Genomic DNA, 16,539 nt, shown 5'->3' with positions numbered 1-16,539 from the left:
ACCAAAAAAAGGAACTAACTCCCCATTATGCCCACCCCATCCTCACCCTAACAAACATCCATTTTAGGAAGGCTACCAAAAAAATTAAATAAATAAGATAAAACAAACAAACAAACAAACAAACAAACCCGTCTGTCCTAAGCTGGATCACCAATTAAACATTCTTAACTAGGCTCACCACAAGAAAAACCCCGCAGACGCTACACCAAATCAACAGGGAAATGGTGGTTAAAAATCTTCACTATATCAGGGACAGGGTACAAAACGTTCTATGGAAAGAACCTCAAGACTTCTCCGGACACACACAAGAATGACAACCCCCAAGACTGAGTCTCCTTATTTACTATCCTACTAGAGAAATGACATTATGTTACACATTCCAGAAACATGGCCCACGATAAGGCCCGGCCAGCAAACATTATTCACCAAAGCCATCATCTCACCATCATCTCACCACAACCGGCAGCCGGCGTTCGCAGACCTTCCCCACGGCCACCAGACCCCACGGCAGATCCCCCGCGCGCAGAGCCGCAGAGCGGCGGGCCCCAGGAACACACACGAGGTGCCTAACACGAGCATTAGCCAGCGAACAAAGACCCCACTGCACAGGCTCCACCGCTGGGAACAAATATCAAAGCTGGCGATAATGAACTTGTTTTCCAGACTCCCAAGCAGGCTGATGTCTTCTGGCGTTTGTCTGCTTTATTAAGGAAGCCTGAGCCCACCTGAGAAGCTTTATTTTTAGTGGCGAGGGCAGCCACAGAACTGCACACTGGCTCTCGCAGAGCCGGGAGGTGAGGGGCTGCAGAGGAGTCCAAGCCCGGGCTTTGTACATCAGGGGCCAATACAGCCCTGATCGCCTCTCCCGGATCCATCCGTGGGTCAATAATCACTTCAATAGAGCTGCCAAATATAACCTGCATCTGCTACCCCAATGCCAAAACACATCCCAGACGACTCTCTTAAATCGGGGTATTTTAGGGTTTCGGCGGCTCTTCTCAGCCCCCGAAGCCTCATAAACAACACGCCCAGGCCGGTGTGTCCCACGGAAGGGTACCCACCTCTATCCGGGAGGAGGGTGGGGGTGGGATCAGGGAGCAGAAGGCTGTGGGGGCTGGAAGGTAAGGGGTGTGTGAGGGTGGGGGAGTGCGTGGGGGGCAGGGCCGGGCCGGGCCGCAGGGATTGTGTGGGCAGGTAAATAAGTGCTGACCAAGGGCCGGAGGGGTGGAGGGGTGGAGGGGTGGGGGGTGAGGGGGAGCCCATCCAGGGGTGGGATCTTTATATGATCCTGGGGGGTAGGAGGGAGGTTCTAGGATTTCACCTGAGAGGCATCCACAAAGTGACTACCTGAATGGGCCCCCTGGGGTGGGGTGGGGTGGGGTGGGGTGCGGTGCGCTGGGGGTGGGGGGTGGGGGGCGGGGGGAAGCCAGGCGGAAAGCAAATACACCTAGATGCAGGTTAGCCGTTGTGGAACCAGGTTTCCTAGGGTTAGAGAGATTCCAAAGCCAAGCTCCAAAAAAAAAAAAAAAAAAAAAAAAAAAGGAAAAAAAACACCCCACGTTTAGGGGCCTGTTGGTCTCGCTTCCTCCGGGCATGTGTCCGTGGGGGGGGGGGGTTGCCCCGCTGAACTCGGAGGGGCCGCGCGTCGGGGCGGGGGGGGGGGGGACTCCCTCTCCAGAACCCGAGCGAGGAAGGGGAGGTAGGGACGCCCCAGGGCAGGTCCCTAAGGGAAGGTTAGAGACCCCCTGCCCCTGTCATCGGAGGTGCGCAAGGGCTCGCAGCTCCAGGAGACCTCGGGGCGGCACAGAGCACCTGGGGAGGGGGAGCCCCCGGCCCTGGACGCGCGGACCCCGCGGCTCCGGGGCCCACCCGCGCCCCCTCCGCGGAGCACCCGGAGCTGGACGCGCGCCCCCGGGGCTCCCCGGCCCCCGCCCCGCTGGAGGGGGCCGGCGCGGGGTCGGGCTGCAGGGGCCGCCGCGCCCGCCGGGGCCGCCCGCCTCCCCCGCGCCCCCCGCGCCCCCCGCGCCGCCGCGCCGTGCGCCCGGGGAGGGGGCCGCGGCCCCGGGCCTCGCGCGCGCCCGGCCGCCTCCGCCCCGGCCGGGGACTCACCCTGGATCCCCCGGGGCCCCGGCCCGCCGCTGCCCGCCAGCAGGAGCACGACGAGGGGCAGGAAGGAGGAGGCTCCGGCCGACTCCGCCATAGTAACCGCCGCCGCCGCCGCAGCCCAGCAGCGCCCAGCGCGCGCGCCCCCGGCGCCGCCCCTCCCCCGCGCCCGCCCGCCCGCCCGCCCGCACGTGCGCTCCCGGCCGAGCCGCCGCCGCGCGCGCCCCCGAAGGGCGGGGCCGGGGCGCGCGGGCGCCCGCCTTAAAGGGGAGTGTCCCTTTAAGTGTTAAAGGGGTGGGAGGGGCCGGCGCCGCGGCCGCCTCGCGCGGGGGCGGGGCGGGGCGGGGCGGGGCGGGGCGCGCGGGGACCGGCCCCCGGACCCCCCGCAACCCCACCTCACCCCGCTCCCTGCCGCGCACCCGGCTCGCGCGCGCGGGCTCTCCCCCCTCCATCCCCCCTCCGCTCCCGGTCCCGCCCGCCTCCCCCCACCCCTGCGGGCCGCGGCGGGGATGCTTGCACGCACTACCTGTGCGATCGCAGCCTGCGGCGCCCCTTTGCAGGACGGAGCTGAGCTCGGTCTTGCAGGGCGTGGGGCGGCGTGGGGGGGGGAGGGGGGCACTGCGGGAGGCACCCGCATCCTGCCCCGAGGTCAGCAGTTTGACATTCTGCACCAAACAAACGCCTTAAAACTACCCCTACCCATTCCCCACGGGCTGCTGTTACCCGTCTGCAAGAAATAATAAGAGATGACAAAACACGCGCGGAAAAAATGTTAACAGGTTGCGTGTTGATGGTTGTGAACAGCTGGAGACTTAAGTAGGCAGGGATAGGGACGCCTGGGGGGGGGGCCTCAGGGGTTGAGCATCTGCATTGGGCTCAGGGCTCAGGGCGTGACCTCGGGGTCCTGGGATCGAGTCCCACCCACATCGGGCTCCCTGCATGGAGCTTGCTTCTCCCTCTGCCTGTGTCTCTGCCTCTCTCTCTCTCTCTCTGTGTCTCTCATGAATAAATAAAATATTAAAAAAAAAGTAGGCAGGGATGGAAGACCAGTAAATGAGGGCCCATCCATGGGATGGAGCGTTACGGAGCGATTACAAAATTATGTTTATAAAAGCTGATACGGTGAGAAAATGTTTGTGTGATCATGTTAAATGAGCAAGCAAAAGACCAACCTATTTACAGTTGTTATTCTGATTTTGTTGAGAATGCATAATAACTGTATGGGGGAAAGAGTGGAAAGGGATTACCGGATATGATCAGTAGTTATGGCCATGATAGAGAATTTTTCTTTTTTTTTTTTTTTTTACTTTTTTCTTGAAGTATTTCAATGTTTTCTGAATATTTTACAAATAAACAAGTGTTGCTTTCAAATTTAGAGAAGAGTACTTATAGAAGGTTAACTGAATCGCCCATATCTTTTTGAAAAGACTTTGCTGGGGGATCCTTGGGTGGCTCAGCAGTTGGGCGCCTGCCTTTGGCCCAGGGCATGATTCTGGAGTCAGGGGATCGAGTCCCAGGATTGAGTCCCACCTCTAGCTCCCTGCATGGAGCCTGCTTCTCCCTCTGTCCGTGTCTCTGCCTCTTTCTCTGTGTCTCTCATGAATGGGTGAATGAAATTTTTAAAAAAAGAAAAAAGAAAAAAGAAAAGAAAAAACTTCGCTTTCTTCAGTTTGAGAAATTGAGCTCATGGAGGGGGCTAGGTCTTTGGAACCAGAGTTCTAGATCTGATTTTTTCCTTTTCTTACTAACTGGCATGAAAACATGGGCAAGTTTCTTAACCTCTCTCTCTCTCTTTAAAAAAAAAAAAAAGAAAAGATTTGATTTATTTACTCATGAGAGACACACAGAGAGAGGCAGGATCCCTGTGGGGAGCCTGATGTGGGACTCGATCCCAAGACCCTGGCTGGGATCAGGCCCTGAGCTGAAGGGAGACGCTCAACCACTGAGCCACCCAGGTGCCCCTCTTAACCTCTCTAATTACAGCGCCTCATCATCCGACATCTAGGCGTGGAGAGGATGACCGGAGGTGGGGGCAGCGTTTCCCAAAAAGGAATCCTCATAAGTTATTACCATTCTGAAGAATGCCCATCCTCGCATCCAGAAAAAAAACAAGACAGCAGCCACACTCCCCAGACACAACTCACACACAAACACACACGTGCAAAGTCACGCAGAGACCCTGTCTACAAGCTTGTCAGTGGCTGGATGAGTAAACACCTTATTTTTATACCGCTGTCCCTCATCACCCCAAAATGGGCACACACACCCCAGTCCATCTAACTGGTCTCTCAAGCTCTGCTCCACCCATACTTAGGGCACCCAGCTATGATGTGCACAGCGCTGGGTTACCGAGCCTTAACTAAGTACCACAAACCGGGTGGCTTAAAATAACAGAAATTAATTCTCTCGCAGTTCGGGAGGCTAGAAATCTGAAACCAGGGTGTCAGCAGGCCCATGCTCTCTCTGAAGCCTCTAGGGAAGAATCCTTCCTTGTCTCTTCTGGCTTCTGGTGGTTCCCAGAATCCTTGGTGTTCCCTGGCTTGTGGAAGCATAATTTCATTCTCTGCCTCCGTTTTCACATGGCCATCTTTTCTCTGTGTATCTCTGTGTCCAAATTTCCCTCTTCCTATAAAGACACCAGTCACTGGATCAGGGCCAACCCTAATCCAGTATGAGTTCAAGTAATTTTAACTTGATTCTATCTGCACAGATCCTATTTCTAAAAAAGGATCCCATTCATAGGTTCTGGGTGGACATGAATTTGGGGGAGACACTATTCAATACAGTTACATTCACCAACCCCTGTGGTTGGGGAGAGAAAGCTGATCCATCAGGGGGACATTTCTGAGGCCAAAAAGAAGGGACTGTCCTTCCCCGAAACCTTGCGAAGCACTAGCACTGTGCTACAGACACAGAAGGAACCTGTGGCTGCTTCCTAGACTGCAAGGTCAGCTACGTACCTGTATACACAGCCTGGGGAACCAGAACACGGGTCAACAACCCAAAAGCCAGCTCTGCCGTCTCGCTTGATAGCAATTGACTTTGAGCAAGGCGTTTTACCTCCCGGAACCTCGATTCACTCATCTGTAAAATGGAGCTGATAATAGTTCTGTCTAGGGACACCTGGGTGGCTCAGTCGGTTAAGCGTACGACTCTCGGTTTTGGCTCAGGTCATGGTCTCAGGGTTGGGAGAGTGAGCCCTGTGTTGGGCTCCGAGCTCCGCAGCGAGTCTGCTTGAAGTTCTCTCTCTCTCCTCCTCTGCCCCTTCCCCTGTGCTCTCTCTCTCTCCCTCTCTCTCTCTCTAAAGTAAATACATCTTTAAAAAAAAAAGTTCCAACTTACAAAGATGCTGTGAGGATATCATATGTAAAGCACTTGGCATAGCTTCTGAACACATAGGAAGTGATATAAAAAGAATAGCTATTATTATGATGACGATCTGACCTTTACTGCAATCCTGTAAAGTGGTTGAGGCACGTCAGTGTGTGCGCAATTTGCAGGTGAGGCTGTTCAGACCTAGGGAAGGTGAGCAAGTTGCCGAAGCTCACATATAATTAAGTGTTGAAGGCAAACCTGCCGGTCCTGTGCACCTTCAACATCATAGCATCTCCTGCTTTCCCCAGGACTGGTCTCCAAGATCCAGCTGAAGGGGGGGAAATTAGACTGGCTGGAGTGTGGGAGGGGTTAGTTAGATCCTCACACCCCGTTCCTGAGAGTTTGGCTCATCCCTTCAAATTAGAGCTTTCCTCTGTGATGTGCCTACCTTCCCTTTTAGGTACTGAGCCGAGCCCTACTGAGCCCAATTTATCTGTGTCCCGTCCACAGCTCAGATCTCTGACCATCCCTGAAGGCTTCAGCAAAGTGTCCATTTCTGTAAACCTCCTTAATCTTAGGACTGGACCCACATCACAATCTATAAACTTCCTGCCTGCCCTGCTCAGTCCCTTTGTCATGGGATTCTTCAGAGCTTACTCCCCACGCTCTCTACCGACTACACCATCCAGTGTTACAGCTGCCGTCTTAGTCACAGTGCACCAGGACATGGTCATCTTAGGGGATTTGGCACAGTTCCTCTTGGTGGGCAGCAGGCTCATTAACCTCAAGAAGGTAATAGCTCATCTTCATTCATCCATTCTACGAGCATGCATGGAACACCTATCGTATACCCGGTGTAACATGTAAACACAGATAAGTCACGGTCCTTGCCCTTATGAAACTTACAATAGTAGAGACAAGTATTTTTATTTTTTTTTATTTATTTACGATAGTCACACACACACACACACACACAGAGAGAGAGAGGCAGAGACACAGGAAGAGGGAGAAGCAGGCTCCATGCACCGGGAGCCCGACGTGGGATTCGATCCCGGGTCTCCAGGATCGCGCCCTGGGCCAAAGGCAGGCGCCAAACCGCTGCGCCACCCAGGGATCCCGAGACAAGTATTTTTAAAAAGGCAACAACAGGGCGCCTGGGTGGCACAGTCAGTTAAGCGTCTGACTCTTGATTTCGGCTCAGGTCCTGATCAAGCCCCACGTCAGGCCCTGCACTGGGCATGAAGCCTGCTTAAGATTCTCTCTTTCTCGGGACGCCCGGGTGGCTCAGTGGTTGAGTGTCTGCTTTAGGCTCAGGGTCTGATGCCGGGGTTCTGGGATCAAGTCTCACATTGGGCACGCCTGGGTGGCTCAGCAGCTGAGCGTCTGCCTGCGACCCAAGGCGTGATCCTGGAGTCCCAGGATCGAGTCCCACCCCGGGCTCCCTGCATGGAGGCTCCCACTGCCTGTCTCTACCTCTCTCTTTCTTTGTCTCTCATGAATAAATAAATACAATCTTAAAAAAAGAAAATCCCACATTGGGCTCCCCGCAGGGAGCCTGCTTCTCCCTCTGCCTATGTCTCTGCTTCTCTTTTATGAATAAATAAATAAAATCTTAAAAAAAAGATTCTCTATCTTTCCCTCTCCTTCCACCCCTCCACTCTCTCCCCCCCTCTCTCTCTCTAAAAAAAAAAAAAAAGGCAACAATATGTTATATATGCTACAACACACACCAGTAAAGGGTCAGTGGGGGCACTCAGGAGGGAATGGATGATTCAACTCTGCAGGCACAAGCTAAGGAGGTGGGAAAGGTTTCACAGAGAGGCCATGCTACAGCTGACTCTTAGAAGATCAAAGAACGTCCCCTAGATAGACAGGTTTGTGTGGGGCAAGGGGAAGCAGGAGGTTGTTTCCAGCAGAGAGAGCAGAGCAGAATGAGCAAGATACTGAAGTAAAATTGCCTGGCATGTAGGGGAAGCATGAGCAAAATGGCACCACCCCCCAAGGATGTTGTGGAGATAGACAGATGTCGAAGTATACTTGGAAATGCACTTTCCTCCAGTGTTCTTGGCCAGGTTCTAAGCAGACATGGTTTTTGGTTTGTTTGTTTTTATCATATTTTTGTTTTAGAAAGACCACTTTGCTAAACCAAATGAACTTGAACTTTGTGCTGATGGTTGGAGGAAGGCAGGACTGGTGGTAGGGAAGCCAAAGAGGAGGCAATTCCAGTAATCCAGACAAGATAGTAGGAGGACCTGACCCTAGGCAGCAGCGATGGAAATGTGAAAGAAATGTGGGGGCACCTGGCTGGCTCTGTCAGTGGAGTGCATGACTCTTGACCTCAGTGTTTTGAGTTCCAGCCCCATGTTGGGTGAAGAGATGACTTAAAAAATAAAGTCTCAGAAAAAAATAACAAATGTGGGTTTGAGAGATTTGAAAGATTGAGTGGATGTGGAAAGTGAAAAGGAAGTGGGGATGGCCCAGACGATTCCAGGATGATCTGGCTTGGTTGACTGGATGCTTGGTGGCTCCACCCAACAGACTGGCAAGAGCTGGTTTGGGAGAAAGGTAATGAGCTCCACATTGGGCGTACTGAGTTTGAAGGGCCTCTCGTAGGTATCTGGAACTGTGAAGATGTGGATTTGGAAGTCAGCAGCATATCATAGTTGTTCAAACAGCTCAGGGGTGTTGCTGGAAGTACAGCAACACTGGCAGGAAAGAGGAAATGGAGAAGGAACAGTCAAATAGGAAAAGAACCTAGAAAGAGTAGAATCATGGAAGCAAGGCAGGAAAGGGTTCTCTTGAGATCAATGGTTTCTAATGTTGAGAAGGGGTAAAGTAAGATGAGGAACAAAGAGTGTCTAGGATCTGTTGCCTAGAAGCCCATTGGTGAAGCTTACCCGAGTGGGTTCAGTGCACTGTGGGGTAGAGGCCTGGTGGGCTGCAAGTGAATGGCAAATGAAGGCTTAGAAAGGCTGAGAGTCATCTATTCTTTAAAAGAACTTGGCTGAGGGGCACCTGGGTGGCTCAGTCAGTCAAGAGTCCAACTCTTGATTTTGGCTCAGGTCATGATCTCAGGGTCCTGAGTCAAGTCTCGCATCTTTGGGCTCTGCACTGGGTGCTGGGCATGGAGCATGGAGCCTGCTTAAGATTCTCTTTCCTTCTGCCCCTCCGCTCCCCTTCTCATAAATAAATAGATAGATAAATCAATCAATCAATCAATAAATAAAAGAATGTGGCTGTGATCGGAGAGGGAGGTTTGGATTTCCTTCAAAATGATGGACCAGTTTCCCTGAGCAAAACTTCTGCTGAAGAAGCAACTCAAAATGCTTAGTAAATTACTCAAGTCAAAAACTAAGGAACAAAAGAGAGGAAAGCAGAGGAGCAAAGCTGGTTTTCACCTTGAGATTATTTGTATACAAGGTGAATTTAGTTTTGGTTTTCAAAGGCAAGCAGGATACAGGGAACAGAAGACAGAGCCCAGGCCTGCCTGCCCAAGGTGAGGAGTCTAATAAGCAACCATCTGCACAAAGCTGTGACCCATAATGGGTAATAATATACTAGGTTGAAGGATGAACTAGAAATAATTCACTCCTCGAGGAGATAGGCAAGGAAAATTGCCAGACTTGACCCTTGGCTCTGAGTGAGAATGGGGGAAAGTCTTCCCTGAGAATCACAACTCCAAGCTGGCCTCATTAAAAATTCCCCCTACCAGTGCGATCTGAAAAACTAAGCACTATTTAGAATCAAAGGGTCCTGGGCTGATGGTGCCTCCTGACAATACCTGGAAGAAAGAAGAGCAGATCATCTCTAGATGAGCCACCTTCAACTCAGGCTACAAGGAATTTTCACAGACAAAATTCCAAGAAATATAATCTCTGTAGTCAAAGATCCAAAAACAATTAAATAGGGACAAGAGAAAAATAACAGTCAGCTTAAATTGTATACAATAGTTCCCCCTATCCACAGAGGATACATTCCAAGACCCCCCATGGATGCCTGAAACTGCAGATAGTACCAAACCCTTTATATACTGTTTTTTCCTATACATACATACATACCTTTTTTTAAAAAAGATTTTATTTATTTATTCATTCATGAGAGACACTGAGAGAGGGGCAGAGACACAGGCAGAGGGAGGAGCAGGCTCCATGCAGGGAGCCTGACCTGGGACTCGATCCCTGGTCTCCAGGATCACACCCTGGGCTGAAAGCAGTGCTAAACCGCTAAGCCACCCAGGCTGCCCACATACATACCTTTGATAAAGTTTAACTTATAAATTAGGCACAGTAAGGGATTAACAACAATAACAACAAAATAGAGGAATTATAACAATATACTATAATAAAAGTCACGTAAACGTGGTCTCTCAAAATATCCTATTGTACTGTACTCACCCTTCTCCTTGTGATGATGTGAGATGATAAAATGTCTACAACATGAAATGAATAAGGTAAATGACGTGGGCATTGTAATGTAGTGTAGGCTTCTATTGACTTTCCAACAATATGTCAGAAGAAGCATCATCTGCTTCTGGGCCATGGTTGACCACAGATGACTAAAACTGTGGAAAGGGAAACCACAGGTAAGGGAGGCTACTGTACCCATAAAAAATACCTTTCAGGGCAGCCTGGGTGGCTCAGTGGTTTAGCGTCGCCTTAGGCCCAGGGCCTGATCCTGGAGACCTGGGATCGAGTCCCACGTCCAGCTCCCTGCTTGGAGCCTGCTTCTCCCTCTGCCTGTGTCACTGCCTCTCTCTGTCTCTCTTTGTGTCTCTCATGAATAAATAAATAAAATATTTTTAAAAATGTCTTTCAAAAATATAGGCTAGGGACACCTGGGTGGCTCAGTGGTTGAGCCTCTGCCTTTGGCTCAGGGCGTGATCTCAGAGTCCTGGGATCGAGTCCCACATCAGGCTTCCTATGGGCAGCCTGCTTCTCCCTCTGCCTATGTCTCTGCCTCTCTCTGTCTCTCATGAATAAATAAATAAAATCTTTTTTTAAAAAATAAAGGCTAAATAAAAAGTGTATAAGTTATGTATGAATTCATGCATACTTTATTGTCAGATATTTGCTAATAAAAGAGAAACAGATTACATAACTTCCAGGTGAAGAGAAGGAAGAAAATAGAATGAGAAAAAATAATCTACCCAAAAGGAGGCAAGAAAGGAAAGGAAAAAATGATATTAAGGTAAGATGAATAGAAAGCTAAACAAAATGGTGAAAATAAATTCAGATATGTCCATGATTACAATAAATGCGAATGGGCTAAATAATCCAATTTAAAGATATAGATTTCCAGATTGGACAAGAGAAAGAGAGAGAAAGAGATTTCTAGGAGGATACACAAGGTCACAGAAGGGTTTGCTGTGTTTTCTTGCTTTAATAGGAAGGGAGGGATTGCAACTTAGACTGCAATAAAGGAGCCAACGGGAGTTCAAAGATACAGGAAGAAGAAGGAATAAGTGATGGAGCCAGAACCCAGGATGGATGGGGAACACAGGATCAAGATCCAGAGGTACAGGGGATAGCCTTGGCCAGAGGCTGGAAGGAGAAGGTGAACCAAGGGAGTTTACAGGCAGGAGAGGGCCACCTGGGTGTTCTCAGTCAAATTGCAGTCATAGCCCTCTGTTGTGGTACAATATGGTCAGGAGGCAGGATGGCATATGACGGTGGATCTGCTTGAAGAGTGGTGAGCATTTGTAAAAGCCACTGTGGAGAGGGGGAAAGGTGTGCAGGGACATGGAAAAGCAGAAAGGGATTGTCAGAGTGGCACCCAGGCCCAGCCAGCGTTGCAGAACATAAAGCCGAGGTCCTAACAAGCTTTGGTACAGTTTCCTCTGGAAAAACTCAGCAGCCCTGGATGGGAGCAGAAGAGGGGAGTTTTGGAGGATGAAGGGGTAGGGAGTGGGGTGATAGGGGCTGGTGGGTGAACTAATGGACAGGGAGCTGAGGGAAGCAGAGGGAGGGCAGTATAGGAAGGGGAGGGAATTGAATGTTATGGCTGGTGGCTGAGGATGGGAAGCTGGCCAGTGGGGCTGCTGTGGCTCTTTGAGGCCCAGAGGCCCCAACAGCATCAGGGACCCAACGCCATCAGCCATGTGCAGTCTGTGCTCAGTGATCCCATGGGGTGGTGCTGAGCTCTGGTGTGCTTGAGGGAAACCTTCCCCTGGCTTTTCTCACCCTCTTGCTGCTCCAGAGGCCATTGCACGATTTTAGATTTTTTTCCCTTAACCCCCACTCTGACCTCGTTCCACTCCAGTGCCCCCTTGGTAAACAGGCCTGGTGCCCTCAGCCTTGATGATTCATGCTTGTTTATATCTGAGCGTGCCCTCTGGCCACACAGGATGGATCTCCTGGTCATTCTCCTTTTGTCGTGGACCTCTGAGCTTTTGCCTATCTGGCCCTTTCTTCTCCATACCCTTAGTGAGGCCCCAGTCCAGAGCCTCATACCACACATCTCTGATACTGCTAGCACTGCAACCTCTCTACCTCCTGGCCACACTCTCTGCTGGCCCCGGGCACACCGCTGCATACCCATGTCCAAGAAATCCCCTTTCATTTTGTCATCTGCCTTCTTGACAGCATACAGGCTCCCTATTGCCCGAAACACCAAGCCAAACCCATGACATTCTAAATCTGGAGGAGATTTTAGAAATTATAGTAGTCACATCTCATTTTACAGAAGGAGAAATTGAGGTTCAGAGAAGATCGATGATATGTCCAGGGTAGAACCAAAACTGGCAGTCAAGACCTCCACATGATGAGAACTTAATATCCATCCAGACTTACTTAAAAATAGCGTACGGAAACTGACCATTTACTCTAAGAGCTTTATGTGGATTATTTTGTTTAAGTTTGTTTATTTTAGTAATCTCTACACCCAACTCACCACCCCAAGATCAAAGTTGCATGCCCCTCTGATTGAGGGAGCCTGGTGCCCCAGGACCTTTATATGGAATATTTATTTAATCTTCACGACTCCATTGTAGAGATGAGGAACTGAGGCCTACAGAGATTATATAACTTGCCCAAGGTCACTCAACTAATCCTGGTCCTGATAGCTCTCCTGTTGTCCTGGCTTCTCTCTCCCTCCCTTCTATCCCTTTTACACACACACACACACACACACACACACACACACACAAACACACACACACAAACACACACACCCCTCAAATCCTCACTCACAGTTTCCTCCCTGCCTAGATAGCCCTTGTTCCTTCTTTTCCATCTGGATTGTGAGAGCCAACGCCCCCTTCTCCTGGGTGAGTACATGGTCTGCGCTCTGTTCACAGATGATTGCACCAGGGTTGGGCATCTGAACCAAGGAAAAACAATAAGTAGACTGACTGAGCCGTTTAGTTTCTCTCTCGTGGGCATTTGAACCAAGGAGGCATAGTAATTGAGTTACTTAGATCGTGACAGGAGCTACAGAGTAGTTCCTGGAAGCCACCCTGGACCATGTGGCATCAGGGTGAGCCTGAAGAGGAGAGTGGAGTAGAGCAGAGGCAGAGAGAGAGAGAGAGAGATTATTGTGGTGTGCCTGTGGGTGTGTACATGTGCACACACGCCCTCCAGACTCACCCACTCAAACAGTCAAATTGTCCTCAACACATACCCAGCCCAGTGTCTTCTCAGATTCCATGAGTCCTAGCTGTATTTTCCGCTACCCGTTTCTCTGAGATTCCCATGTCTTTCCAGGAAATCCTCTTTTCACTTCCATTGATTTGAGCGTACTGGTCCTTGTGGCCTGCGCGCCTTAGCTGGAGCTCCAGCTCAAGGAATTGTGCCCATCCTTCAGAAGGAGCTCAGGGCCTGACTTCTCCAGGAAGCCTTCCCCTTCGAGGTGTGCTCCTCTTTCCTTCCCCAGGCAGACCATAAACCCCACCACTTCCGTTTTCCTCCCGATGTCCCATCAATACATATTGATTGATCGCACCTTCTAACTTTGGGGCACCCATTTCTAATTTTGCCATCTGAGGTTGAACTATCTTTATTGCTATCATTTTATGTTCTGGCAAATCCACGCATCCAGTCATCATTTATTTATCCTGGGAACAGGCATCGAGTGCCTACGTGCCAGGCACCGGGCTAGGCCGTGGGGATGGTTAAGATGAAGTTCTTAGCTCTTGCCCTACAGAAGTGCATAGTCCAAGGGGGAAATGCAGAGTCTCCTCACCAAACTGGTCACACCAACACAGCCTCTGGTTTCATGATACCAGACACACACATACACACACACACACACACACACACACACACACGACGATCAGCTGTGTCACTGTGTCACACACACCCAGACATGGGCTCTCTTGGTCCCTCCTCCTTGTTCCTCCATCCTGTCCTCACACCAGCTGCCCACCCCATCTCCTGGCAGGCCTCACACTCACACTGCCCTCTGCTCAGGAAGATGCCCTCCACTCTCTCTACCCTCCACTCTCCCTCCTTTCTGATGATTCTGTGGTACGGGAATTGACACTGTAGTCTAGAGTGTGTGTGTCTTTATGCTATTTTAAGACCCCAGCACTTTGCAAAAACCTGGTGGAGAATACTGCCAAAGCCAAAGAGTGGGGGAGGGGCTGAGCAACCTGAGCCTGGGGCCGGCTGGGCAGCCGCCAGGTTAGCAGAGCCAGCTGCAGGGCCAGCTGCAGAGCCGGCCCAAGCCACCGGTTAACTGCTGGTTTCCCGCCCCGGCCCAGCCCCAGCAGGCCCCGTTCTCAGGCTCCCGGCCCTCATCCCTCCCCAGGAGTTGCTTAGGAGGTTGCACACCAGGCAGCATGTAAAGTTGTTGTGTTTCTGGAAACACACACACGCAGAGAAGCCTTGAAATTCTTCTTGGAACAGGTCCAGGGATTTATTTATGAAATTCCCAGGGGGCGGGAGAGACAGAAGTCTGGACTTTGCAGACTTGAGTGCTGTGCGGCCGTCCAGTGGACACCACCAGCCGCCCTAGGGTGCACTTGCTAAGTGCCCACCAGCGGCCTGCGGGGCCTGTGGGGAGGGAGGCGCCCTCGGGTGAGCCAGGCTCTCCCCTGCCCTTCCCCCCGGCCCAGGGGGAAACACAAACACAACACTGACATATTTTGGCCCTCGCCCCCTGTTCGGCAGCCTCCCTCCCCCTTGCCCGCTCCACTTGGGAGTCCATGCTGTCCTGTGGATGGACATCAGGGTCCTCTAAAAATAAGGCTTCGTGGCTGGTTTCTACACAAGTGAGAAACCGGGAGCTGTAATGTGCTAGTCTTCCCTTCCCATCCTTGGCAGGGTGGCACGGAACAGAAATGGGGCCTACACCTAAGCATGGCGGGTCTGCTGAACGCTAGAGAAAGCCGCTTAGGATGGTTTCCAGGTCATCCCCAAGGATGTCTTGTGGGTGCTTCAGAGGGGAACAGGATAGAGGCAGATAGTCAGACTGATGGAGTTGGGGAAAGAACCTTAACTATGCTTCTGGGGGGGAAATGTGTGTAGAAGCTTCCTGCTATAAAACAGGCTTTCAGGTCTCCGCCCCTCATCTGACTACCTCAGAGGCACTTGGCAGAAGAGGTTTCTCGTGCCTCCCTTGACTCTATAGAGGTAAGAGGGGTGGACCCAAATATGTCTTTAGTTTCCCATATATACCCTGTCTTTCAAGGGGAAGGCATAGGACCAAAATCTGTGCAATGACTAATCTTATGCAAATGTACCAATTTTACTTAGGAACTTTGAGGTAAGTTCCCAGGTGAAAATATGGAATAGTCTTTCAGAGATAAGATAGAATGGTGGAATTAAAGACCTCAATGTGAGACCCAAAACCATAAATGTCCTAGAAGAGACCACAGGCAGGGGCACCTGGCTGGCTCAGTTGGTTGAGTGTCCAATTCTTGGTTTTGGCTCAGGTCATGATCTCAGCATCTTGAGATCAAGCCCCATGTCAGGCTCCATATTCAGTGGGAAGTCTACCAGAGACTCTCTCCCTCTGCCTCTGCTCTCACTCTCTCTCTCTAAAAACAAATTAAAAAAAAATTTTTAAAGAGTGCACAGGCAGTAATCTCTCTGTGGCTGTGGCAACATTTCTCTAGATATGTCTCCTGAAGGCAAGGGAAACAAAAGCAAAAATAAACTATTGAGAGCTCATCAAAATAAAAATCTTCTGCACAGAGGAGGAAACAATCAACAAAGCTAAAAGACAACCCATGAAATGCAAGAAGATGTTTGCAAATGACATATCTAATAAAGGGTTAGTATCCGTAATATATAAAGAACCTTTATGACTCAATACCCGAAAAACAAATAATCCAATTTAAAAATGGGCAGAAGATGCTCAACATCACTCATCATCAAGGAAATGCAAATGAAAACCACAGTGAGATATCACCGTACACCTGTCAGAATGGGTAAAGTGAAAAAAACACAAGAAACAAGTGTTGGTGATGATGTGGAAAAAAGGAAACTTCGTGAACTATTGGTGGGAATGCAAACGTCTATGGAACACAGTATGGGGATTTCTCAAAAAATTAAAAATAGAACTATCCTATGACCCAGTAATTGCACTACTAAGTATTTACCCAAATACAAAGACATAATTCAAAGGAATACATGCACCGCTATGTTTACTGCAGCATTATTTACAATAGCGAAATTAAGGAAGCAGCCCAGTGTCCATCAACTGATGAACGGATAAAGAAGATGTGATATATATAAACAAGGGAATATTACTCAGCCATCAAAAAGAATGAAATCTTGCCATTTGCCGCAACATGGATGGAGCTAGAGTGTATAATGCTAAGCGAAAGAAGTCAGAGACAAATACCATGTGATTTCATTCATTTAGTGAACTTAAGGAACAAAACAAATGAACAAAGAGAAAAAAAAAAAGGGACAAACCAAGAAACAGACTCTTGATTATAGAGAACAAACTGCTGGTTACCAGAATGGGGTTTGGGGGGGATGGGGGAAATAGGGGATGAGGATTAAGAGTACACTTATCATGATGAGCACTGAGTGATGTATAGAACCCTTTTTAAATTTTTTTTTTTATTTATTTATGATAGTCACAGAGAGAGAGAGAGAGGCACAGACACAGGCAGAGGGAGAAGCAGGCTCCATGCACCGGGAGCCCGACGTGGGATTCGATCCCGGGTCTCCA

At 50.1% G+C, this 16,539-nt stretch overlaps 1 protein-coding gene across 3 annotated transcripts in view; it reads right to left on the bottom strand.

Annotated features, from left to right (window-relative positions):
• The window catches only part of ACVR1B (activin A receptor type 1B), a 34,725-nt gene extending 32,493 nt beyond the window's left edge, over nucleotides 1–2,232 (bottom strand). The window contains exon 1 of one of the 3 annotated variants that reach the window (XM_055336966.1): nucleotides 2,110–2,232. In XM_055336966.1, coding sequence (XP_055192941.1) covers nucleotides 2,110–2,200 — 91 coding nt within the window. In that variant the 5' untranslated portion in view covers nucleotides 2,201–2,232. Of the gene's footprint in view, nucleotides 1–725; nucleotides 900–2,109 lie in introns of those variants that run through there. The other 2 variants (XM_055336965.1, XM_055336969.1) reach the window with 2 other exon arrangements.
• Between the last annotated feature and the right edge of the window lie 14,307 nt (nucleotides 2,233–16,539).

Source organism: Nyctereutes procyonoides, unplaced genomic scaffold (genome assembly GCF_905146905.1).
Source record: "Nyctereutes procyonoides isolate TBG_1078 unplaced genomic scaffold, NYPRO_anot_genome, whole genome shotgun sequence".
Classification (NCBI taxonomy): Eukaryota; Metazoa; Chordata; class Mammalia; order Carnivora; family Canidae; genus Nyctereutes; species Nyctereutes procyonoides.
The sequence above is the reverse complement of the archived record's forward strand: the minus strand, read 5'-3'. Positions and strand labels throughout refer to the sequence as shown.